Source organism: Ochotona curzoniae, unplaced genomic scaffold (assembly GCF_017591425.1).
Source record: "Ochotona curzoniae isolate NIBS_2020 unplaced genomic scaffold, NIBS_Ocur_1.0 contig_2692, whole genome shotgun sequence".
Classification (NCBI taxonomy): Eukaryota; Metazoa; Chordata; class Mammalia; order Lagomorpha; family Ochotonidae; genus Ochotona; species Ochotona curzoniae.
In genome coordinates, this window is record NW_024465556.1 from 14,213,964 (window position 1) to 14,241,409 (window position 27,446).

Sequence of the window (27,446 nt, forward strand, 5' to 3'; positions counted from 1 at the left end):
TTTTTATTTTTATTGTAAAGTCAGATATACAGAGAAGAAGATCTTCCATAAGATGGATCACTTCCCAAATGGCTACAATGGCTGGAGCTGAGCCAATCTAAAGCCAGGATCCCAGAGCCTCTTCCAGGTCTCTCACACAGGTGCAGGGTCCCAAAGCCTTGGGCCGTCCTCAACTGCTTTCCCAGGCCACAAGCAGGGAGCTGGATGAGAAGCTGGGCAGCAGGGACTAGAACCAGCGCCAATATGAGATCCTGGCGTGTTCAAAGCAAGGACATTAGTCACTAAGCTATCACGCAGGGCCCAACTAAATAAATCTTTAAGAAAAAAAAATGGGGTCTGGGATAATAGCTTGTAGCTAAATCCTTGTCTTGGATCCACCAGGATAACATATGGGCACTGTTTTGTATTCTAGCTGCTCCACTTCACCTCCAGCTGCCTGATTGTGGCCTGGGAAAGCAGAAGAGGATGGTCTAAGACCCTGCACACACGGGAGACTCAGAAGAGCTCCTGGCTCATGGCTTCAGACTGCTCAGCTCGGGTCACTTGCGGAGTAAATCATCAGGTGGAAGATCTTCCTCTCTGTCTCTCCTCCTCTCTTTCTCTCTTCCTCTCTGTATACATCTGAATTTGCAATAAAAATAAATAATTCTTACATTAAAAAATAACCAGTATTAGACACTATGCAGACTGTAATGCTTGACTGCAAGTTTAGCTATAGGCGTCTCAAGGAAAATCCCCCGTAATGCTGACAGAATGCCTAGAACTATTAGTGCTAAATAAACAGATGTTTATTATCCTGGTGTAAACGAGCAAAATAACTATTACATATCTAGCACTTGACAGCTAAACCTCTCTACTTGCATATAGGCAAATATTGGGAACTAAAGCTAATAACATGTTCTTTCCCATTCTAAAATCTACCAAGGGCTGCACTCACGGAAAGACAGAAAAGAGGAGGAACAATGAAGATCAAAAATGAAATACATTTCTAATCTTTAGAATATCTGGAAAAATGCATGATGGTTATCAATAAGAAATAAATCAGACAAAACCACGGGCACCATTTTTAAATATTCTTCCATTCTAACTTATCTTGAGCATTTTTTGCTTCAGTAATATAAATAGTTAAAAGATACTTTGAAAACATAAAGTTTATTTTTAATATACTATGTATTTTGAACATAGAATTCAAATTTTTATTTAAAAATATTTGCAATTTCATTTTATTGATAATATAACAGATACTTATACTAAATTATCTTAAGGTTTAATAATAATAGTTACAATGTGACCCAGAAATTAAAATATGTAAAATAATTTCAGGAACACAGGTAATTTCCAACTGCTGATACAAGTATAAATCAGACAAAGATCGGGGGAGGGCTTGGCGAGGGGTTGGGGGAATCCCAGAGCCTATGAAACTGTCATAAAATGAAATAATAATAAAAAAATCATATAAAGATACACATTTAGTCTTAAAGATTGAAAATGAAATCAATTTCAACTTTTACTGAAGTATGACCACAAATCTTTTATGCAAAAAATTCTAAAAATTGATACAGAAATAATACTTTCAACTTAATTTTTCAAGGTCTTAAAAATCACATCAATTCTACAAATCACTATATTTAAAGATAAAACTTTAAATGTTCTGCACACATTTCTAGCATGCTTATAATAAAACATTACAATGCAGTAATGGAAATCTTACATTTGAATCCATTTTCTTAATACAAAGGATTGCCATTTAAATCATATTTTACATTCCCATTTAGGTTTCTATTACACTTAAATTATGTTACATGGAAGAACCAGTTGATATATCCTGACATAATATCTTAGAAACATTTTTTGATATTCACATGTACATTAGTGGATATTTCACAGTCCACTTAAATTAAATATTTACCACATATTCAAATCATCTAACAAAAACATATTTATTGTATTATTCTGCTTTCTAACCAGATCTATTCCGTATGAATTATTACTGCCTTAGGAAAATACATTAACTTTTTCCTCACAGAATAATATATTCAACTTTTAAAAACACTCACAAATCACACAAAGTACTTGGTAACAACATTTGAGCAAGACCTTATACTTCATTTTTTTTAGTTGCTACATGGCTACTTTTTAAATATAATACCTATCTTACTTAAAAAAAAAAAAAAGAAGGAAAAATGTCCTTTTTTCCAATGGAACAGAGAGAAGAATAATACTTCCATGCTGGCTATATTTTAAAATATTTAAAAAGTCAGTTCTCATTGTTCTTTTACATTATGACCAAGCTCACTCATTTCCATTATAATAAACAATGTTACAGTCTTCAGAAAAAAACATGATGACAATTAAAAGCTTGGAACAGCATGAAAAACCTGATGGAAACTCGTTGGAGTCCCCTGTGAAGCTAACTCTACTTCCAAATAAGACTTTTAAAATGTTCCAAATAGCCTAACTGATAGGCCAGCATCAGTTTAGGAATAGTTCCTCGGTCCTCTAAAATATAATGTTTGGCACTCAAAAGTATGGTAAGTGCTTTTGATTTGTCATGAAAAAAAGCTAAAATCAAGTACTAACATACCAGTGCCTCCTGTGAGGGGGTAAACATCCCCTTCAAATAATGTTCCCCTCATAATTAATGTCTTTATTTCACCTTCTGATAGTTTATTAAGGAAAAGAAACCACAGCTATTTTTAATTGAGGTGAAAAAACTGCTTCATAAGTTCATAAGTTGTAAAAGCCACTGCTTGGGAGGGAACACAGCGGATGTAATTAAGAGATAAACCACGATATAATCCTTTCCGAATTCCGTGGTGTCCGTAGACATACTTCATAGTCTCCCGCATGGTACTGAAAGACAATGGTTGGATAATGACATGTCTACGCCCATTCAAGAAGAAAAACTTTTAGGGGCTGGTGCTATGGTATAGCAGCTACATCCACCAGCTACAGTGCTCATATTCCATATGGGCATTGGTTAGGGACCTGGCTGTTCCATTTCTGATCCCTGCTAATATGCCTGGGAAAACAGTGCAAAATGGCCCAAGTGCTTGGGCACCCACACTCACATGGGAGACCCAGAAGATGCTACCAGCTCCTGGATTCAGAGTGATCCAGTTCTGGCTGCTCTGGCCATTAAGGATATGAACAGCAGATGGAAGATTTCTCTTTCTCCTTCTGCTGTCCATACTACCAACTCCATAATTCTGTCATTCAAATAAATAAAATACTTTTAAAAATTAGGATTCAAATCAAATTTTTATTTTTCATTTTTCTTGATTTATTCAAGAGGTAGAGAGGATGAAAAACAGAGAGTTACCATCTGCTGCTTCTTACTTGCTTCTTTTACCATTTTAAATAATATGGCTATCTGAAATTTTTTAAGTATACATGTACTTCACATGATACTTCTGTTTCACAGAATTGATTTAAACTTAATTTGTACAAAAAAAAATTTATTTGGGGCTTGTTCTATGGCTCGACAGCTAGTCCTCTACTTGCTAGTGCGAGCACCCCATACAAACACAGGTTCATGTCCTAGCAGCTCTGCTTTCCAGCCAATTCCCTGCCTGTGGCCTGGGAAAGCAATCTAGGATGGCCCAAGGCCTTGGGACCCTGCACCCACGTGGGAGACCCGGCAGAGGTTCCTGGCTCCTGGCTTCGGATCGGCTCGGCTCTGGCTATTGCAGCCACTTGGGGAGTGAACATGCAGATGGAAGATCCTCTCTGTACATTTGCCTTTCAAAAAAAAATCCCATATGGGCACCGGTTCAAGTCCTGGCTGCTTCACTTCTGATCTAGCTCCTCGCTAGTGTGCCTGGGAAAACAGCAGAAGAAGTCTGCACCCACACTGGAAACTCAAAACTTCCAGGCTTCTGGCTTTGGACAGACCCGCTCCAGCTATTGCAGCCATTTGGACAGTAGACCAGTAGATGAAAAATCTCTCTGTCTTTCCCTCTCACTCTGTAATTCTTTCAAATAAATAAAATAAATGTTTGAGAAAATTACTCTATTAAATATATTTTTTCATATGAGAATCCAAAGTTGAAACCTTAGAAATTTACCAAATTATACAACAAGAGATAAACAAAAGCATCAGACTGCTGGTGAGATCAAAGTCCTGTCTTCCTACTGACATGAAATATTATACATATACATATATTTTTTAAGATTCATTTATTTTTACTTGAAAGTCAGAGTTTCGGAGACAGAGGTCTTCCATCCACTGGTTCATTACTCAAATGGCCGGAGCTGAACCAGTGCAAACTGGGAACTAGAAATTTCTTTCAGCTCTCCCACTTGGGTACAGGGACCCAGAGTGCCAAGCCGCCCTTTGCTTGCTGCTTTCCCAGACTATCAACAGGGAGTTGGATCTGAAGTGGAGCAGCTGGGACTGGAACTGTGCCCATACAGGATGCTAGTAGTGCAGGTGAAGGATTAGTATGCTATGCCACCATATGGGCACCAACATTACATTTCTTAAACCTATGGAGAACTTACAGGCACTTTTCAAATTCTGGAAGAACAGTTCCCAGCTGCATTCGCCGACGAGTTACATCAAATGGATAGCTAAAACGAGAGGCATAAAGACATATATATATAATTTTTAGTGTTTTACTCAACAAGTACTAAATGCACAGCCTTCCATAAGCTAGAAAAGAATGTGTTCTACAACTGTCTAGTTAATTGGGGAGCCAGGATATATGTACTAGAATGAAACTGATGAACAATCTTAGGGTCTCCTTGCCTTGCTTATGTGGGGCCCTATAACCTAATTAGAGAATTTTTCTGTCCTATCAACACAGTACCAGCTTCTAGTCATTCCTCAACTGAAAATTAAATGCAGCTTTCTGAAGAAAACAAACTGGGTACCTACAACTCTAAAACAGGGTTTTTCAACAGCGGTACTACTGGGTAGTTAATTCTTTGCCCTAGGGGAGTGTCCTGTGCATTAGAGGAAATTTAATACAGCCCTAGCCTTGCTCACTACATGCCAATGGCATGCTCCCATTTGCAACAACCAAAAACGTCTCCCAACATTACCAAATGCCCACCGGAGGTAGTCAGCCACAGTTCAGAACTATTATTTGAAAAAGTATTTAGCGAGTCCCCTTGAAAACAGCAGAACAGGGCCCGGCGCGATGGCGCAGTGGTTAAGGTCCTTGCCTTGCACACCCGGAATCCCATAGGGGCGCTGGTTCTAATCCCAGTGGCCCTGCTTCCCATCCAGCTCCCTGCCTGTGGCCCGGGAAAGCAGTAGAGGACGGCCCAAGGCTTTGGGACTCCTGCACCCGTGTGGGAGACCCGGAAGAGGCTCCTGGCTTCGGATCGGCATAGCATTGGCCATTGCGCTCACTTGGGGAGTGAATCATTGGACGGAAGATCTTGCTCTCTGTCTCTCCTCTCTGTATATCCACCTTTCCAATAAAAATAAAATAAATCTTTAAAAAAAAAAAAGAAAGAAAACTGCAAAACAACACAAAAAGAACAACACAAAATTTTCCGTGAGAATTAAAATTAATCTCACAAGTAACTGCATTTCAAAGACAGAGAAAATGACAGCAATGCCTGAAATGTAAAGGGTATCTCTTAGCAGTAGGATTGTAGTTTAGATTAAAATCACTGATTCTGCTGCTATTGACTGCTTGTGTCAGATCCTGTGCTAGTTAAGTCCACTATCTCATTTCACCTTCACAACTTCATGAAGTAGGTGCTAGTATCCCAATGTCAATATCAAAAGCTTTCAAAAAACTGAGCCATAGAGAAATTCTCAATGTTACAAAACTGCTTCTCATCTTCCCATTTGACACTCTTCATGGTATCTAATATATGCAAAAGTGACAATGTCAAAACAGTAACTATATATGCTTATACACACTCCAAGTTACGATGAAATGATTGTGATTAAGAAGAAACTTGAATGAAGCACAACAACTTAAGAAGTAATGTTACTTATGGTTGAAGCTCTCTACGCACCTCAATAATATCTCCAGGAATTATTTTTTGCTGACTGAAGGGGGGGGGGAAGGGAGAAAAAAGCCTTATGGGGATAAAAAGACCAAAAACCTCCTAAAAAGACGTATGAAGGAGAGAATATAAGAAAGCAAGTGGACAAGGTCCAGACTGGCAAAGTAATGGTGGAGACGAAAGAAAATAGCATGGTAGACAATGTTTTAACAGATCTAGCAGGGCTTCTGGATGTGCACACTACAAAAATCGATTTTAAGTCACCAGGATTGATGGTTAGCAACATCAGAGAGAGAGCGTCCTTCAGTGGCATACATACTAACATCTAAACAACACAGGGAGGAGTAGCATGGTCACCGCACAAGCACAACACACCAAAAATAAACAAGTCACATTAAGAATAGAGGAGATAGGAGTGGAGGATTGTCACAAAGAAAAATACAAGAAGGTAATACTTGAAAAACGGCATCTGCACAGAGAGCAGAAGTCCAAGGAGCTTATCAGATATATATCATTATAAGTCAGTAATAGACTTAGACAGAGGTAGTTATCTATACCGAGGTGACCTCTAAAACCATCCAGCCAGATGAGCTGTCCCAGATATTTCTGGGATGAGCAGAGGATTAGTGTCTGGCTGAACCTTAACAAATCCATCCACAGGGACTGGAAGAGGAGACAGTGAGATATCGGAAAAGGGAGTTCGGTGAGGATGACTGCCAGGAGAAGGTTCTGTGAAAACAGCCCAGAATGAGGACAGCTGGGACATGGTGAAAGAACTAAGGGAGCCACTGGATTCAAAGCCAACAGTTACAGAATAAAATTTAAGAAAAGAAGTGGGCCACACAATACTTACAGGATCAAAGCTGGAAATGAATAGTGAATAGAGGCAACAAGACCAAGAATCAGAATAGCTGGAGGTTATATACCTCTGCAAGTAACACTTCCTTTTTTGTTTTTTAACAATTTATTTCTGTTGGAAAGAAACATTTATAGAGAGAAAGAGAGACAGAGAAGGAAGGATCTGTAACATTTCACAAGCAAGTAAGTCATACCCCTTTTTTGCTTGCTCTCAGTCTGATACAATACACCAAGTCTTTCTGAAGAAAACCCTTAAAATCTGATGAACATCCAGTTTATCCTCCGTTAATTCTTTGCCCATTGGGTACTTCTTTTCGGTTCTTTGTGACGTTACCACTTCCTTCTTGGCTTCCTGTTTTTTCAGGATACCCCTCTCAGTCACTATCTTCTTCCTGTTCCTGAATTACTCCTGCTTCTTATTATTCCGGCCACTTTTTATCTCACCCTGGTCACCTATCTTGTTCCAGGCAATTCTGTGAAGTCATCCCTCCTATTACAATCTAGGAGGGAACAGTGTTCCTTCAATATTGTCGGATCTCTAGCTCGGTCACAATGCTACTGTCATATAAGACAGCACCCTTGTTTGTCAAGGCAGCACCTTTGTTTTTCCTGATTCTCCTAACAGCTAGTACACTGTTGGGCACAAAGTAGGCCTTCCAGCTTTAATACAAGAAAAGCCAGGCCTCCTAATGCATGTACACACTAGGTAGGACAAGTTTGGGAAACTTTATTAAAGCAACTTCATTAAAAAAACAAATGGAAAGTAAAGTTTTTCTTTTAAATAAGCACAGATAATGGAATGGATTCAGACTGGGCCAATCTATATGTAATTATTTATTCTAAACTTCAAGTGCACATACATATGAAAAATGGATCAATACCATTGTTTCATTTGTGAGCAATTATTAGAAAAAATTAAACTTATTAACCAATGCTGAAACTCGGGATTGGGCCACTGTAATTTGAATTAAGTTGATGAAGGAACTTACGATATTGTCTGTGCTATTGCTCCAGCAACACCACCACAAAGTAAGTTTATGTGAGTTTTCAAAACTAAGACATTAGGATTGTCTGATGAAGGTCTGCCAAGAAGGGTAGGAGCATGGGAAAGCCCAATACTCTTTAAGGTACCAAAAGTAAAAAATGAAACACCTGAAAAACAAAATATAAATTCACCATAATGCTTAACAGAATATGAGCTGTGAAAGTCACCATTCTTACATAATAACCACTTAACTCAAGGGATCTAATTATATATTTTATGTTTTCTGTTGTGAGTCTGACTTAATGGCTATAAATAATATGACAAAATTATCACCTATAAAAAAAGAGCATAGTATTTTACACATTAATATGTAATTTAAGGCATGAAGGAGTTAGTAGGTAAATAGAAAGCTACTCAACAGTTCTCCAAGGTTTCACATGAATAAAAGTTAAATTCACGATTAGTAATTATAACTATAAATGACAATGATGGTAATGATGTTAGAAAACGGCAAATTCAGGAGTAAAAATAAAAGTATTATAATTCAGTGTCTAATTCGGCCTTCAAAGAACTACGATCAAAAGGAAAATGTTCAAACTGGCTCACAAACACATAGAATCAAATAAATATAGTACACAGTTGCTAATTGCTAAATAGAACCATTAAAGTCATTTATTAAGAAAATTAAAAGTTAAATTCAAGAATTCCTATCAACTAAGCATAACTCAAGATATCTTTGTATCTACTAAATTGAAAAAAAATATTGAGGGGCTAGCACTGTGACTCAGCATCACATATGGATGTTAGGGTTTTTGGGGGTTTTTTTTAAGATTCATTTATTTTTACTGGAAAGGCAGACATACAGAGAGGAGGAGAGACAGAGAGGAAAATCTTCCATCTGATGGTCCACTACCTAAGTGGCCGCAACGGATGTAGCTCAGCCAATTCAAAGCCAGGAGCCAGAAGCTTCTTCCAGGTCTCTCCCTTGGGTGCAGGATCCCAAGGCCTTGGGCCGTCCTCAACTGCTTTCCCAGGCCACCAGCAGGGAGCTGGATAGGAGCAGGGCCACTGGGATTAGAACCGGCACCCATATGGGATCCCAGTGGGTTCAAGGAGAGGACTTTAGCCACAGGAATATTAAGCCAGGCCCTGGATGTCAGTTTTAATTCCGGCTGCTCCTCTTCTGATCAAGTTCCCTACTAACGAATCTGGAAAAACAGAGGATGACTCAAGTCCTTGGATCATCACACCCACATAGGAGACCTGAAAGAAATTCCTGGCTCCTGGTTTTGGCTGGACCATGCCCTAACCATTGCTGTTGCAGCCATTTGGGAGTAAAACAGCATATGCAACCTTCCTCTACCCTTCTCTCTTTGTAATTCTGCGTTTTAGATAAGTGAATAGATCTTTTTTAGAAGACAAAAAAAGAAATAATATATTTGAAAAAATACTTGACATTGAAGAATAAGAAATAACAAATATGCAGACCAGTATAACACTTCAATATATAATTGTATGCTTCTCGCAAATTTCTTATAATTTTACATTTTAAGATAATATACTTTTTTTTAAAAAAGATTTTTAAGAAAAAAAATTTGGGCCCGGCGCGATGGCGCAGTGGTTAAGGTCCTCACCTTGCATGCCCAGGATCCCATATGGGCGCTGGTTCTAATCCCAGCAGCCCCGCTTCCCTTCCAGCTCCCTGCCTGTGGCACAGGAAAGCAGTCGAGGACAGCCCAAAGCTTTGGGACCCTGTACCCGCGTGGGAGACCCAGAAGAGGCTCCTGGCTTCGGATCGGCATAGCATTGGCCGTTGCGCTCACTTGGGGAGTGAATCATCGGATGGAAGATCTTCCTCTCTCTCTCCTCTCTGTATATCCTCCTTTCTAATAAAAATAAAACAAATCTTTAAAACAAATTTTTTTTTATTGGAAAGATACAGATAGGAAGACACAGAAAAGAAACAACTTCCATTGGCCAGTGCATTTCTCAAATGCCTGCAGCAGCAAGGCATAGCCAGACTGAAACCAGGAGCCAAGAACTCCAGTCAGGACTGCAATGTGTGTGGCAGGAGCCCAAAACACTGGATGCCCACTTGTTGCTTCCCATCGCATTATAAAAGACATGGATCGGAGCAGAGCAGCCAGGACTCTAACCAGTGGTGTGAAATGGGATGCCAGCATTGGAAACTGCTGCTGGATCACACTGAGCCACAAGGGATGCCCCTCCACAGATTTAGAATGTCTTCCTACTTCAATATTTACTCAATCAAATAATGTAATCTGTTTTTAAAAAAAAATTTTTTTTGCAATATAGTAAAGAGATTGACTGACTTTTTTCCATCCACTATTTCACTCCCCTAATGGCCTCAACAGGCGGGGCTAGGCCAGGTCAAAGCCAGGAACCAGAAACTCCATCCGGGTTTCCCATGTGAGTGGCAGGGAACCAAGCACTTGGCCTATTTCCTACTACTTTTCCAAGCACATTAGTAGGGAGCCAGGTTGGAAGTGCAGTAGCGAGGTCTTGAGCTCATAAGGAATGCTAGCATCACAGGCAGTGGCTTAACCTACTGCATCACAATATCAGTTCCCTTAATCTTTTCTTTTTGTTTTTAATTTTATACGTATATTTGTTTGAGAAACAGAGGAAGAATCCCCATCTGCTGGTTTGCTCCTCAAAAGCCCACAACAATTGGAGTTGCAAAAGGTCAAACCTGAAAGTCAAGAACAATCTTGGTCTCCTTCATGGTTGGCAGGGACATAATTACCTAAGCATTCATATCCCAAGGGTTCACTTTAGCCAGGTGGTAAAGCCAGGTAGAGGTAGGTACTGAACCCAGCAGTCCAGGACACAAAGCTGACATCTCAACAGATAGCTCAAATGCCCCGGGCTTACATACAGAAAAACAACAATCGGTTTGCTTTCATTTAAAAATTTTTTAAGGGCCCGGCAGCGTGGCCTAGTAGCTAAAGTCCTCGCCTTGAATGCCCCGTGATCCCATATGGGCAACAGTTCTAATCCTGGCAGCCCCACTTCCCATCCAGCTCCCTGCTTGTGGCCTGGGAAAGCAGTCAAGGATGACACAAAGCTTTGGGACCCTGCACCTGTGTGGGAGACCCGGAAGAAGTTCCTGGATCCTGGCTTTGGATCGGCATAGCATCGGCCATTGCGCTCACTTGAGGAGTGAATCACCGGACAGAAGATCTTCCTCTCTGTCTCTCCTTCTCTCTATATATCTGACTTTGTAATAAAAAAATAAATAAATCTTTAAAAAAAAAAAAAGGATACAGAACTACATGGCAACAGTTTTTAAAAACATTTATTTATTTTAATTTGAAAAAGTTACAGAGATAAAAGGAGAAAAAGAGACAGAACTTCCTCTCACTGGTTCACTCCTCAAATGGCCAAATTGGATAATGGTGAGCCAACCTAAAGCCAGAAGTCAGGAACCTCATGTTCTCACATATGGGTGCAGAGACCCAATCACTTGGGCTAACTTTTGTTGCTTTTCCAGGCCATTGGCAGGAAGCTAGATCATAAGTGTAGAAGCTGAGATCCAAACCAGAGCTACCTGGTATACTGCCAAAGGCAGAGGTTTAGCTTACTACACCACAGTGCTGGTCTCAATATCAAAATATTGTGAAAAAAAGAATCAAGTGGATGGCCGGCACCATAGCTTAACTTGCTAATCCTCCAGCTGCAAGTGCTCGCATCCCATATGGGCAGTGGCTCAAATCCTGGTTACTCCACTTCCGATCCAGCTCCTGTTTGTTGCCTGGGAAAGCATTGGAGGATAGCCCAAGTCCTTGGAGTGACCGCTGCACCTGTGTGGGAGACCCAGAGGAGGCTCCAGGCTCCCAGAGTCAGATCAGCTCAGCTCCAGCCTTTGTGGTTGTGGAGAGAACCAGCAGATGGAAGAAATTTTCTGTCTCTCCTCTCTGTAAATCTGCATTTTCAATAAAAATAAATTTAAAATCTCAAAAAAGAGAGAGAATTAAGTGAAATTAAAAAAAAAACTTAGGATGGAGGTAGATGAAATAACGAAGGAAGCAGATTAAACAAAAGTGGTCATTGTTGAAGTTATGTGAGAGAGATAGGACATACATGTTTGTACTTTTTAAAAGGTTTGATATTTTCAAAAGATACAGCAAAAATAAAAAAAAAAATTTCAACCCATGGGAGGTAGCTGAAGCAGTATGTAGAAAAAAGTGATGTAATTAGGGAGGACAAGAGACAGAAATTCAGGCGGTGCACACCCAACTGGAGAGCTCGACAAATTGACATGAAAGAAGGAAATAATGAAAAAGAAAAATCAACAAATAAGAAATCAACATAGGTTAGGAAAAAGAAAATTTGGTCCTTTGCAATAATCAGTAATAAAACAAAAATGAAAAATAGGACAAGAATATAAATAAACAAAATGTAAAAAATGAATAAGGAAAATTTATAAGTTCAAAACTAATGCAGAATGGCCAAGTATAAGTTGGTAAAAAGAGATATGAATTATTAAAAATGATTCGATGACAAACAGAGCCTGAATAAGAGGGCAACCATTCAAGAAATTAATATTTTAAAATCACCCCACAATAAAAATGCTGAGGAAATAATCTTAATCATCTAAAAAAAAATTTCTTCCTGAGAAAGGAAATGCATTTAAATTTGAGATATATACATGTAAAACTCCTAAAAACAAACTGAATGGAGCTGGGTAGTTAAAAAAATCATTATGTCATAGTCAGCTTGAGATGATTTCAAAGGAATTTGACATTAGAACATCTACTAATGTCATTTATAATATTAACAGATCAAAACAGAATATTTAGGGTCATTCAATAGGTATAGAAACTGCATCTGATACAATTTAACACCAACTCAAACAAAAATTCTTATAATTTCCTTGACCTAACAACATATGCTAAAAACTAAAATAGACATTATGTTAGAAACATTCCTCTGAATATCACACACAAATCAAAAGGTCCATTATCATTACTTCTATTCACTGTGACACTGTCTTTAGCAAGTAGAGTAAGATATAAATGCTAGGAAATAAGGATTGGGATGGAAGTCATAAAAGCATTGTTGTTTGCACAGGATGTGATTATCTTTATAGAAAACCCAAAGCACCAACAATAACAAGGTTGTTCACTATTAACATTAATAAGTAAAAAAATTAGAATACCATTACATACAAATTAACTCAGTCTAATTGTCTAAAAGATACACCAAAAAAACTTAAACGAATTCTATAAATGTATTTAACAAAAAACATTTAAGACTTGCTTGAAATTTCATTCAAAATACCAATAATTTTTAAAATAAATACCAGTAATTTTTTAAATGAACAAATTGGCCAGAAGGATTGGGCAATGCCAGGAGCTAGAAGCTAGAAGCTCGACCCCAACCCCCCCAACAACCTGTGCCACTGCCACTGTACCCTGGGTTCTGCAACATCAGGAAGAGAAAACCAGGAGCTGGAGAATCAAACCCAGCATCTGCAATGCAGCCTGTCCTAATCCGGCTGAACCACTAAGCCAAACATCTACACCATAAATCACTTCTCATACCAAATTTCATAAAAAAAAATCACAAATTTTTAATTCCTGTAATACCAATGGGTATTAAAAAATATAAAAATTGCAATCATTTTTATTCAGTTTTTAATATCCAGAAACTCTGCTCCTACATATATCCTCCAAAAATAAACTCTTGAACCAGTTTAATTACACAGCTGGAGGCATGAATGAGCAGTTGTACACAACATGGATAAATCCTGGAAATGCAATGCATCTGAGAAAAGAAAAGAAGCAGAACAATACTGAGAAATCAGGACAAACTAATATGTTATTGGGGTCAATTTCCATGGGCTTAATGGTAAGCAAAAGGAAAATCTCCAAAGCTCATATACCATATGATATCATTTATATAAACTCTTGATATGAAACTTTATACACAGAACTGAAAAGACACATCAATGGTTGCCAGGAGTTAGGAAAAAGCATAAGGAGGGTGTATCTATACAAGGCAACAAGATGGACTTATTTTGTCTTAACTATTTTCCCGTCACTACTCTAGCTGTGACTTTGTACTGCAGCGTGGTAAGACATCATTCCTGGGGAGACTGGGTAATGAGCACAACACTCTATATCACTTTTTTATGAAAATATGCATATTCACATTATTCTCATAAAGTTAAAAAACAGAAAAATACACAAGGTAACAGTGGAAATTAAGGAACTACAAAATCTTTATTTTTCTTATTTCTACTTTTCTATAACTTGTAAACTTTCCATTATAAAAGGTCTTCACTAATTATGATGAGGAGAACACGTTTCAATTCATATATCTAATTAATACATTTACAAAAACAGAATCCTTAGCATTCATCTTACCTAAGGGTATATAAACACAACACCACAACTAGCTCACATACGAAGAAAAATAGTAGAAGCACAATTTTTACTCCCTGTACATTAGATTATATTCACATCTACATTATTAAGTGACAACATATGGACCATAATTTTCAACATGTCTTAAGCAAAAGCATGTTTCAGACAGCTTCTTTTCGCGCAACCATTTCAGAAGAAAACTGGCGACACACCTGAAGTGCACGCTCTGTGAGGATTCTGCCCAGCTGGAAACATACCTGCATAGGGAGCCATTCCTAATATGGTAGGCATGAGACCTCTGTAAAATCCCAAGAAGCCACCTTCCTGTCAAGTGAAGGAGAATTAGACGTGAGATTAGCTCACACTACGCTCAATATGATAGACTTCAAAGAACAAATGCACACATGATGTTGAAATCAATATTCCAGAAACCCCCAAAACACAATGGTGTGTTTCGTAAATTATCAAGTAAGACAATAATCACTTAGAAAGGCCTCTAAACATTTTTGAACCACAAAAAGACATGTTTTAGATGAGGAAGGTAAATTTGAAATACCTTTGCATAAATTGTTTTGAAGGCATGAATAATTCCTGTATAGGTGTGCTCTCCTTTCACCTGGAATGCTAGGCGTACTCTGACCATGTCAAGAGGGTAAGTACAGATAACTGCGGTCATTCCTGAGAAGAAGGCAGAAAATTCAATGTAGAAAGCAGTCTGTTAGGGCCCTGCACTGTGGCGGTGCCGCTTAACGTGCCATCTGCATTGTGATCGCTCCATATCAAAGTTCTAGTTCAAGACCTGGCTGACATGCTTCTGATCCAGTTTCCTACTAATGCATCTGGGAAAGCAGAGGAAGACGACCCGAGAGCGTGGGTCCCTCCCATCTGTATGGGAAACCCAGATGCAGCTCCAGGCTTCTGGCTTCAGGATGGCACAGCTCTGGCTATTGAAGTCACTTGGGGAAGTAAATCAGCACACAGATGAGGTCTTTGTCTTTCTGTCTCTCCCTCTTGCTCGGTCACTTTGCCTTTCAAATTGACAAAAATGAATCTAAAAATCTTTTTGAAGAGGAAAAGAGATAAATTTTTACCAAGCAGAATTGTTAAAAGGACTATATGCTTTTTCTATAGTTATATATTTAGATTATTCCTTACTATCCATTGTAAAGTTTTCTCTATGAGTTGGGATATTGATTTCCTGTATAAGTATTACTAAGTATAGAACGAGAACAAATGTGTGATGTGATAATAACAATAAAAAAGAAAAATAAACAAATGAGTGGTATGCTATTTAATGTTACATGTATTATCTAAACCTACTTATTTTAATAGAGAACAATGTCAGAAATAAAATACACCTATTCCTCTTACCTGCCATAGATCCAGCCAATAACCGGTGCACATGACCAGAAACTCCCAGCTTTGTAGTAATTAACTGGAAACAGAAAACACTGAATTAAATGAGATATTTTTAAAATATTACCCATTCATTGCCTAATAATGATGACTTAATTTCAAAAGAATTACCAGACAAGGGGAAAAATACTTAATTAGCATAATATTCTGGGCAGTTATATCACATTTGATAGCCCTTCTTTTTTCAAGGATTTGTTTATTCACTTGAAAGGCAGAGTTTACACAGAGAGAAAAAGACAAACCTAGAAAAAGATCTTCTGCCCAATGTTTGACTACCCAGATGGGCATCACAGCCCAAGCCGGGCCAGACCAAAGTTGGGACGCAGTAACTTCTCCCAGGTCTTCCCCAAGCGTGCGGGGGCCCAAGCAGCTGGGCCACGCTCAGCTGCCTTCTCAGGCACAGGAGCAGGGAGATGGACCGGACAATCAGGAAGCTGGTACTGCAGGTGACCACCTCACCATCGACGCCACAAAATATACTTTCACAATAGGATTTCACAATTTTACTTCATAAAAAGCTCAAAGAAACAGTGTTTCTCTCTTAAAATCAAGGAGCCTTTTAGTATATTAAAAGGCAATTAAAATTTTATGGATTTATCTTTATATTATTTAAAGATATTTTGACTTTTCTGCCTAAGTATGAACATAAAGAATTTACTCATCAGAAACAACTACACTTAAAAACTTAAACTATCTCAAATCTTACTACTTAAAGAAGCCACTTTAACTAATGTATTCAAAATAACTTTAAAATTAAGAGCAGATGCCTGGGTAAGTCAGCACCACAAAAACCATAAAACAGAAAAGTTCACCCACCGTTTTATAATGCTCAAATGCCATGAACTGGATTGCGCCATAGGGAAAGATCCGAATCATCATGGCCCCATTTCCTTTATATAATCCCAGGTATCCTTCCTTTTTGGGAACAGCACACAATGCAGAAAATACTCCTATTTTAAGGATTTAAGAAAAGCAGTATTGAAATGCAAAAACTGTCTTCACAATCACCAGTAAAGTGTACTGTTGGGCCCAGCAACATGGACTAACAGCTAAAGTACTCGCCTTGTATATACCTGGATCCCATATGGGTGCTGGTTCTAATCCCAGCAGCACTGCTTCCCATCCAGCTCCCTGTTTGTGGCCTAGGAAAGCAGTGGAGGACAGCTGATCCTGCACCCATATGGGAGACCCGGAAGAGGCTCCCAACTCCTGGTTTTGGATTGGTTCAGCTCCAGCTGTTGCAGCCACTTGGGGAGTAAATCATCAGATGGAAAAGCTTCCTCTCATTGGATAGAAGATCGTCTTCTCCGTCTCTCCTCTCTGCATAATCTGACTTTCCAATAAAAATAAAAACTTTTTTTAAAAAGCTCACTGTCATGTACAATATAATTATGTTATAGGAATTGTATAAATAGCAAATGTTATAAAAATAGTTAAGCCTCTTAAAAGACAACATCCAAATTATATAAACACACCTCATATAAAAATATAAACCTTGAGGCGAGCATTATAATGCAGCCTTTTCTGCAGCAGCTTACAACATTGACATCCCATACTGGGGTGCCAGTTCAAATCCCAAGTGCTCAACTATGAGCTACCTCCCTACTAATGAGGTTTGGAAAGTAGCAGAAAATAGTGCAAGTACTTGGGTTCCCACGTGGGAGAACAGGATGGAATCCCTGCCTCCTGGTTTTGACCTGGTCTAACCTTGGCTGTTGCAGTCACTTTTGGAGTGAGCTAGGTAGGGGATAGAAGATCTCTTTTCTGGAGCTGGTGTGACGCTCCTTGTTTTAGGTAAGCTCAGCTTCGGCCATTGCAGCCATTTGGAAAGTGAACCAGCAGATAGGAGATCTTCCTGTCTAATAATAATACAAACAAATCTTTTTTTCTTTTCAGATTTATTTGTTTATTTTTATTGGAAAGGAAAATTTGCAGAGATTGAGAGACAGAGAGAGAGATCTTGCATTGCTGGCTCATTCTCCAAACGATCACAACGGCTGGAGCTGAGCAGATTGGAAGCCAGGAGCTAGCAGCTTCTTCCAGCTTTCCCATGTTGGTGCAGGGTTCCAAGGCTTTGGATCATCCTGTGCTGCTTTCCCACACTAAAACCAGGGAGCTAGATGGCAAGTAGGTCAGCCAGGATGTGAACTGATGCCCATATGACATGCTGGCACTTGAAGATGAAGAATTAAACAGTTACGGTACTGTGTCCACCCTCCAAAAATAAATAAATCTTTAAAAAAAAAAAAAGAAGAAAAGAAAAAGGTCTCTTTCTGGGAACAGTGTCATAGCATAGCAAGTTAATCTGCCACCTGTTAGGCCAGCATCCCATATTGGCACTGACTTGAGTCACTTCTCCACTGGCTTCTCTACTTGCGAATCAGCTCTCTGCTAACGCGCCTAGAAAACCAGCAGAAAACAGACCACCACTTTGGTGCCCTGCTACTTGGAACACTCAGAGGTGGACACAGGCACTGGCTTCAGCTCGGCCTAAGACCAGCAACTGCAGTCATTGGGGAGTGAATCAGCAGATGGAAGACCACTGTCTCTCTAACTCTGTGTCTCCCTCTCTTTACTCTATTCAAATTGAAATCAAACCTAAAAAAATAAAAATCCCAGTCCCAGTGCGGTAGCGTAGTGACTAAAGTCCTCACCTTGAACACGCCCGGGATCCCACATGGGTGCCAGTTCTAATCCTGGCAGCTCCACTTCCCCTCCAGCTACCTGCTTGTGGCCTGGGAAAGCAGTCGAGGACAGCCGAAAGCCTTGGGACCCTGCACCCGTGTGGGAAAACTGGAAGACGTTCCTGGCTCCTGGCTTCAGACTGGCATAGCATCGGCTGTTGCGCTCACTTGGGGAATGAATCATCGGACGGAAGATCTTTTTCACCGTCTCTCCTCCTCTCTGTATATCTGACTTTTCAATAAAAATTAATCTTTAAAAAAATTTTTTTTGAAATTTTTTTTATTAATTACATTGCATTATGTGACACAGTTTCATAGGCTCTGGGATTCCCCCAACCCCTCCCCGTACCCTCCCACCATGGTGGAGTCCTCCACCTTGTTACTGTATTACATTTCAAATTCAGTCAAGATTCTTTCATTACAAGTGTATACCAAGCATAGAGTTCAGCATCTTATTGTCCAGATAAATTCAACAGTTTCTCGGGGGAGAAAATTATATTTCTAATATTATTTACATATTGAGACGGATGCATATCCATGTGGGCTTCTGATGAGGGTGAGGGGGTTAGGAATGGAGGAAGGTAGGTGAGACATGCTTCAGTCTTTTTTTTTCTCCCGTGTCCACAGGGAAGGAGGAGGACAGAGTTGCTCCTTGTCCCCTGGGATGGGGGACAGTCCTCTGATGACATCTTAGAGGGCTGATGTGAGGAGAAGTGTTCTGAGGGTGTTGCTTGCTTGGTCTTAATAACCCTGAGACGTTATCAGTTTTTTCGCTTCAAAGTTGAGACAATCTTTCCAAGGTCTACTGGTTGACAAAGTCCACCTCAGTGCATCCCCAGGCCAAGCAGCATGCTGCAAAGCTTGGCAAGAGAACTATCCAATCTGTTCTGCTTTCTACCTTTTGACGAGGCAGTTGATGTCCCCTGCTGGACTAGGTGACCTGGCTGCCGTATCCCTTGTATACATCTAGACATGTTACCCATTACACAGGCACCAGCAACCGAGAAAAACCAGTCCTGATATATGCACTCCAAGCTTGGATCACACAGGCTGTGATTTTCCCTGTGGCCAGGTTCTAGTCCAGTAGTCCACCTGGGAAATCCCCAAGAAATCTCTCCTGGGGTGACCTCAGACTTGACTCTTGTGTGCACCAATCAGAGCAGGGTCAAGTGTGGTCTATCACCTATACCAGCCAACATACATACCAGTAGATGCAGCTGCCTGGTCAGTTCATCCCTAGCCCCAGATCTCACGCAAACCAACAGGTGCTACAACCCACCCAAGCCAGCTTGCTACAGACCCAGTCCTCATGCATACCAGCAGGTGCCACAGTCTACTCGGGGTAACCCCTAACTACCCCACCAGGCCTACCTCCAGGCCTAGTTTTTGCACATGCCAGTTTATGCAGCAGCATAGCCTGACTCAGTCGAAATCCTAGTTGATTCTCATGCAAACCCACTGGTGCCATGGCTTAGATCAGCCGATCCTGCTCCCAAACTCAGTCCTTACATATGCCAACAGGTGACACCACCCTATCCAGCATGGTCCACCCAGGCCCTGGTTTTTGTGTTTAACAGCAATAGGTACAGTGTACTCTGACTCCAGTCAAAGTGCTCATCTGGGCATCCACATCAGCTCATGTCTTACTTGGGAAACTACAAAGAGGGAGGCTTTTCAATATTACCAAGTCAGAGCTAAAGGATCTTTAGGATTTAGGGAGTAACTGTCTATTCTGTTCATTCAAGTGGCACTTATCATAGTTCAAAAAGAAAACCAACACTGAAACTGACTCTAACGTATAAATTCCCAGTAAAACAATGATTGTTATACCCATTCTCACAATAAATCTGATTGTAAACAACAAACAAAAAGCAGTTCTGCCCCAGCACTGGCCACTATAGCCACCTATGGTGTGATCCAGCAGAGGGAAGACCTGTGTAATTCTTAAAATAAAAAAATCTTCAAAAACAAATAAAAAATAAACAATCAAACTTTTAGGAATTCTTTTATACATATAAGAAAGGAAATATCTAGAACAAAATATCCAAAAAATATTTTAAAGTACTAAATTAAAAGCCATGCTCAACACTCCAAGTGGTATCTCAATAGTTCACTGCCGCACTCTAGGAATTCTCTTGGGTATTTTGGACGCCTTGGATACACTGTAGCATGTAGCACACAGTCCCACAGAGCGTGAAATCTAATGTGATTATAAGATCTACTGTTTACAAATTAGAATACAAAACCACACACATGACCATGCAGAGGTCGGAGGCAGAAACAATCCCGTGCAGACATTCCTATGTCAGGCCACTGTAAGACACCCTGTGCTGTTGTATTTAACCACTTTCGCCCTCAACACAGAGAACAGATAAGCATCGATTTCTTCCATGGCAAATTTTTATCATCTCTTAAATTCCAACGTCTGAGCCTTTCTGTTCACAAACATGGGAAGATACAGAACTCACTGGTGAATTCAGATACAGTTGTTTGTGTGTGTGTGTGCTGTCATTTTTAAATACAGCCGTCCTTTGTATTAAAAACATTGACAAGACCATGAAGAGACTATGTCAGCCAGTGGATTCTGAATAGATTCCATCATGCTTGGAAGAGCGAGATTGGCAGCAATTCAGAACTGTTGAACTATCAAAACTGCATGAGCAGGACCCTTGGAGCATGCCCCACATTGGGGACCTGGGATGGGTGGGAGGCTGGGTGGGGCTTCTCCCTTTGTTTCCCCTCTTACCCCAGATCTAGAAAAAAAAAATAATGTGGAAACAATGGTATTACCCACTTTCCTGTAGCCCTTGATCCTTTGTACTCTAATCAACTATGTAAGATTATTAAAAAAATAAAAACAAGCAAACAAAAAAACTGGCATGTTAGCCTAGTGGCTAAATCCTGATATTGCACGTTCCAGGATGCTATGTAGGTGCTGGTTCCTATCCCAGCTGCTCCACTTCCCTTCAAGCTCCCAGCTTGTGGCCTCTGGAAGCAGTAGAGGATAGCCCAAAGCCTTGGAACCCTGCACCTGCATGGAAAACTTAGAAGAGGCTCCTGGCTTCAGATCAGCTCAGATCTGGTCATTGCTGCCCCTTAGGGAGTGAACAAGCAGAAAGAAGATCTTTCTTTCTCTCTGTAAATCTGACTTTCCAATAAAAATAATTAAATCTTTTTTTTTAAAGAAAAAAGCAAAATAATATATACTGCAAGATTTTTGATGCATATTGCCAAACTTTTTTAAAAACTTGTAAAAAATTATTTTAAAAGCATGTGTAATTGTGCTGCTGTTTGGGACACCAATAGCATAGCTATCTAAGTGCAAGTGACAGAACTGATCATTCCATTTTTTTTTTTAATTGGAAAGTCAGACAGACAGGAGGAGAGACAGAGAGAAAGATCTTCCATCCGATGATTCACTCCCCAAGGTACTACAATAGCCAGTGCTGTGCCAGTCCGAAGCCAGGAGCTTCCTCCAGGTCTCTCAAGCAGGTGCAGGGTCCTAAGGCTTTGGGCCATCCTCAACTGCTCTCCCAGACCACAGGCAGGGAGCTCGATGACAAGTGGAACTGCCAGGATTAGAACCAGCACCCATATGGTATCCTGGTGCATGTAATATGAGGACTTTAGCTGCTATGCTACCACACTGGGCCTGGTTATTCCATTTCTAAGCCAGCTTCCTAGTAATGTAACCTAGCTGGCCTCAGATGATGACTCAGGTACTTGGCTCCCTGCCAACCAAACAGAAGTCTTGAATGGAGTTTGTAGCTCCAGGCTTGAGGCCAGACCTGGCCACTGTGGCCATTTCGGGAATGAAGTCAAAGACAGAAGATCTTTCCTCACTCACGGTCTCCTTGTCTCTCTAACCCCTTCTCTGGCACTCTGCTTCTCAAATAAATAAATCATCAAAAAGAAAAAAATAATACCAAAGCCAGTCATCCTGGCACCAACAAAGTAGGCTTTGAATGCAAAGATTACATCTGATGTGTTAATATAAATTCTAAACAGTCTTTTCTGAATTTCTGTGTCAGCTACAATTCTTCCCCAGGATGTGTTTTCTCTGAGGTTGTCAGTTATAAAGTCTTTGACCTACACAGCTGCTATCTTCATGATGGTTATCAATCCTTAAGGAGCAAGGGAAGACAGCTCCCACCAACGCTAAATTATTAGCGTGCCTATACCAATAATATTAATCCTCTATATTTTAATGCTTGTATGGAACAAGTAACAACAAACTGCATACTAATTATATCAGGTTCTGCTCATACTAAGATTTCTAAAAGGTTTAACTATTTAAAAGGAGTAATTATTTCAGTTTTACATTAATCAAACCTCATTTTTATCACTACCGGATTTAAAAGTCAGGTTAAGCAGTTATAGGTGTCTATAAAGTATGACTTCTTCATACCAACGAGTAAACCATAGTTACTCAATAATTCCAGGATTTTTGCTTGGAAAATATCCGAATCCTATAATAATATATATATCACAACTCCTGCAAATGACATCAGTTGTATGAATCAGAGAAACATCTTTTGCAAAATTTACCACAAAATGCCAACTCCCTTTCATGTCATCACTCCACTGTAATTCACAGCTGAAAATCAAACTGACAGCTGGACAATATTTCCAGTCATTTTTGCCTGTAATATCAAATAACTTACCTAAATGTTTGTAGTGGTGATTGTGAGCTTGCAATAAAACTTTCACTCTATCCAAAGGAGCAACTGTTGTTTTGGCACAGCATCCAGCAATACCTAAAAAAAAAAAAAAAAAAATTGTAAAAAGGTCAGGGAAAAATCGCATACAACTGTCCCAAACAGAAATCATTATTGCTCGATCAGTAAACTTTCTGATCTCTAATTTGGGCAAAATAGTAGGAATAGGGCAAGATAAGGGAGCCTAGTGGTGAAATCCCCTTCAGCATGGCCCAGCCCTGGCGACTGCAGGCATTTGGGAGTGAAACAACGCACGCAGGATGTCTCACTCTCTCTGCCTGTCCTTCACCAGGACTATACCATTCAAATGCATAAAAAATAAAGCTGAAAGGAAAAGTCCTCCTCGGCCTGGTGCAGCACCCTAGTGGCTAAAGTCCTCATCTTGCATCCACTGGGATACCACATAAGTGCCAATTCTAATCCCAGCAGCCCTGCTTCCTGTCCAGCTCCCTTTGTGGCCTGGGAAAGCAGTTGAAAATGGCGCAAAACCTTGGGACCCTGCACCTGTGTGGGAGACTTATAAGTAGCTCCTGGTTCCTGGCTTCAGGTCACCCCAGCTCCAGCTGTTACAGCCACTTGAGGAGTGAATCAGCAGATGGAAGATCTTCTTCCCTATCTCTCCTCCCCTCTATCTGACCTTTCAAAAAAAAAAAAACAAATAAATCTTAAAAAAAGAAAGGGAGAGACAGAGATCTTACATCACTCCTTGGTTCACTCCCCACTTGGCAACGACAGGGGCAAAGCCAGAAATTAGGAGCCAGGAGCTTCATTTCCACAAGGGCGGTCAGGACCAAAATACTTCGGTCATCTGCTGCTGCCTTTCCCAGGCTGTTAGCAGGGAGCTGGATCAGATGTAGAGCTGCTGGGACACAAACCAGCACCCATATGGAATGGCAGTCACAGGCAGTGGCTTTACCTGGTCTGTCCCAATGCCAGCCCTCACATCTTTATTTATTTATTTATTTATTTATTTTTATTGGAAAGTCAGATATACAGAGAGGAGGAGAAACAGGAAAATCTTCCACCTGATGATTCACTCCCCAAACTACTGCAACGGTTGGAGCTGAGCCAATGCAAAGCCAGGAGCCAGGAACATCCTCCAGGTCTCCCACACTGGTACAGGGTCCTGAGGCTTTGGGTCATCCTTGATTGCTTTCCCAGGCCACAAGCAGGAAGCTGGATGGGAAGTGGGGCTGCCAGGATTAGAACCAGCACCCATATGGGATCCCGGGCACACACTAGGCGAGGACGTTAACCACTATGCTTTCATGCCAGGCCCCCACATCTTAAGTTATATGCAAATGAAAACACAGTATTCACTGCTTGGTGTATGGATTCTATACAGCATTTTGCTTAGGAGTTTCCACACTGTTGTATGAGGCAGAATTTATTGGCTTCAGTACTGCACATTTCATTTTGTCCTATATTTTAGTTATATATTCCAGCACTGACAGATATATGAGCTACTTCTGATTATATGAACAGAAATATAGATTTGGTATTTACCTTAAAAGTCTATATTATATGCAAACGATCACCATATTAATAGACAACTATTCAGTTCTTCAAAGTGACCTTATCAGTTCATTCTATCACCACTGGTAGCTAAGTCCCAACTGGTGTCACTGTCACATATATTCCCAAGACACAAGTTCAGTCTCTAATCAACATCACAAAATCCAACTTGCCCAGAAATGAACCCCAATTTCTTCTTAACAACCCTAGGAAAAATACTCAAGTAGTAGCCTTCCCCACTTCAACCTTGTCTTCTGTTTTTTTTTTTTTTAAGATTTATTTATTTTTATTGGAAAGGTGGATATACAGAGAGGAGGAGCTATAGAGAGGAAGAGCTTCCGTTGGGTGGTTCATGCCCCAAGTGAGCCACAACGGCTGGAGCTGAGCCAATCCGATGCCAGGAGTCAGGAGCTCTTCCAGGTCTCCCACGTGGGTGCAGGGTCCCAAGGCTTTGGGCCGTCCTCGACTGCTTTCCCAGCTCAAAAGCAGGGAGCTGGATGGGAAGCAGGGCTGCCAGGATTAGAACCAGCAACCATATGGGATCCTGGGGCGTGCAAGGCAAGGATTTAATCACTATGCTATCATGCCGGGCCCAACCTTGTCTTCTCTTCCTCTCTGCAGCTCTAACCCTGCAGTCTCAAGGGTTCTAGTTACAGCCACATCCTCGCGAGTCTTCACTGACTCCAAGCACTGAGGCCGTCTTTCACTGCTTTCCCAGGCACATTAGCAGGCAGCTGGATGACAAGTGAAGTACCTGGGATTTGAACTGACATCTCGGGGATGCTGGTGTAACAAGCAGAGGCCTTACCAGTTGCATCATAACACTGGTCCCTACTGCTTCACTTCCGATCCAGCTTCCTGTTCAACGCACCTGCGAGGCATTGAAGCATGACCCAAGTACATCAGCCCCTGCTATTCAAGTGGGAAACTGAGATGGGCCCTAGGTCTTGGCCCAGCCCTAGCTGCTGCAGGCTTTGGAGGAGTGAACCAATGTTTCTCTGGCTTTCAGATAAATAAATAAAAATGCTTTAAAGATTTTATTTTTATTGGAAAGGTGGATTTACAGAGAAAAGGAGAGGAAACGAGAAAGACCTTCCATCTGCTGGTTCACTTCCCAAGTGGCCTCAATGACCAGAGTTGAGCCAATCTGCAGCCAGGAGGCAGGAGCTTCTTCTGGGTCTCACCTAGGTACAGGGTCCCAAGGCTGTGAGCCTTCTCTACTGCTTTCTCAGGCCACAAGCAGGGAGCTTGTGGAGCAGCCAGGACATGAATCAGCACCCATATGGGATCCCAGCACAGCATGGCAAGGATTTAGCCACTAGGCCATTGTGCTGGACCCAATAAATAAATCTTGAAAATAATAATGAAAGAATCTTTTCGTGTGGTATGCAAGTTCCATTCCTTCTTTCCTCCCCTTTCTCCTAATCTAAACCAGCTGCATCAGTGGTAGGCCCTGTTGCTGTACCGTGAACATCCCTTCTCCAGCTCTGCAGGTCTGGCTTTAGCTTCACACTCCACCTGAAACACTCGTCCTTAGACACCACCTGGCTAAATGCCTTCCTTTCTCAAGTGTTTGCACACCCCATTTCATCCTGCATGCACCCCCCTTCTCCACTTGCCTTGCTTCTCCTTTTTATATCCCTTCTTGTGCATTCCCCAATCCGATATAACTTACGTTTTCATTCTGTTTACTGTCTTTGTCTCCACATTTCCCCAAGCAATGTGAATGGGGGGGGGGCACCAAATATCTTTGTTTTGTTCTACAAGATATGTCAAGGATATGCAGGCACATAGAGGGCACCCCAACATTCTTGGCAGGAATGAAGGTCTCCTCTCAGAATAAACCAACTAAAGAATATTTATTTATTGGCATTTGAAAGGCAGAGGGAAAGAGGGACAGAGGGAAGGAAGAAAAAGGGAGAAAGAAAACTCCCATCCACCGGTTCATTTCCCAAATCAACAGTGAGGACTGGGCCAATCAAGGACAAGATCCTGGAACAACATCCTGGTATGAGTGTTACAGTCTCACGTTTCCGTAAGTCCTCTAGAGTAGTTTTTTAAACTCCCAGTGTCAACTGACAGCAACTCAAGACAAGCAAGTACGGGACAACAAAGACTGAAGCAGCAAGCACACAGTGGCACACAGTCCCCCAGCAGCTGACAGAGCTCAAGTCCCTGGCACCCAGGTGTGAGCGGCCTGTGCAGTTCCTGCTTCCTGCAGTTTACAGGCCAAGGTGGTGAGTGAATCAGCGGACAGGAGAGCTCAGTCTCTCTCCATGTTGCTCTGCTTTTCAAAACGAACAAATATCCCTAAGAAGACTGAAACGTTTCTTTATCTGAAGGCGGAACACATAGGGACCTCCGGGCGCCACGGTCACACCAAGTGAGTCTGGCAATGTAATACAATCATTGGGAACAGTTCTGGTTGTAGAACTTAACACATGTTTTCCACCGGTCTTTTAAAAACGCTGACCTTTAACAAAAGCTTTCCTTTAAGCAAACGGCAAAATCTACTACTCTCGGTGTTTAGAAAAGAAAGCGATGCCCGGCAGGTTGCATTAAAACCGCGGAGCTTTTCTAAGGATTTCCACTGCTATCCTTTCAGGACGGCTTTCTGGTTCAGTCCTGCTTCTCCCCCAGAGCCCGGGACCTGACAGCCAGGTGACGAGGAGCAGGACGAGGCAGGACAGCGGCTGCTTGCGAGCGCTCCGCCGCAGCCCGCGCCGGCGGCCAGGAGCTCGCCCAGGTCCAGCGGGCGGACACCCACCTCCAGCCAGGAAGGAGCGCAGCCAGTACAGGTCTCGGCGGGCGGTGGGCGCTCCGGCTCCGGCCGCCTGCGGCATCGCGGGAGCGGGGTCGGCCGCGGCCCGGGCCGCCGCCGCTGCCATCCGGAACAGGGCCGCGCAGG

The 27,446-nt window shown here is 41.1% G+C and overlaps 1 protein-coding gene across 1 annotated transcript; it reads right to left on the reverse strand.

The window, feature by feature from the left end:
* Nucleotides 1–1,209: 1,209 nt before the first annotated feature.
* SLC25A16 (solute carrier family 25 member 16) lies at nucleotides 1,210–27,446 on the reverse strand. Its single transcript, XM_040975858.1, has 9 exons — nucleotides 27,306–27,446; nucleotides 22,970–23,062; nucleotides 16,438–16,571; nucleotides 15,577–15,640; nucleotides 14,762–14,883; nucleotides 14,463–14,529; nucleotides 7,818–7,980; nucleotides 4,504–4,572; nucleotides 1,210–2,853 (listed from the first exon to the last, which is right to left on the reverse strand). Exons 1-9 carry the CDS (start codon nucleotides 27,424–27,426, stop codon nucleotides 2,697–2,699), a joined length of 990 nt encoding a protein of 329 aa, XP_040831792.1. The 5' UTR covers nucleotides 27,427–27,446; the 3' UTR covers nucleotides 1,210–2,696.

Coding starts and splice junctions, on each gene's coding strand:
- SLC25A16 (XM_040975858.1), bottom strand. CDS start 27,426: ATGGCAGCGGCGGCGGCCCGGGCCGCGGCCGACCCCGCTCCCGCGATG. Junction 14,884..15,576: donor ATTGGCTGGATCTATGGCAG/GTAAGAGGAATA, acceptor CCTTCTTCTCAG/GAATGACCGCAGTTATCTGT. Junction 4,573..7,817: donor GCAATAGCACAGACAATATC/GTAAGTTCCTTC, acceptor CTCTCGTTTTAG/CTATCCATTTGATGTAACTC.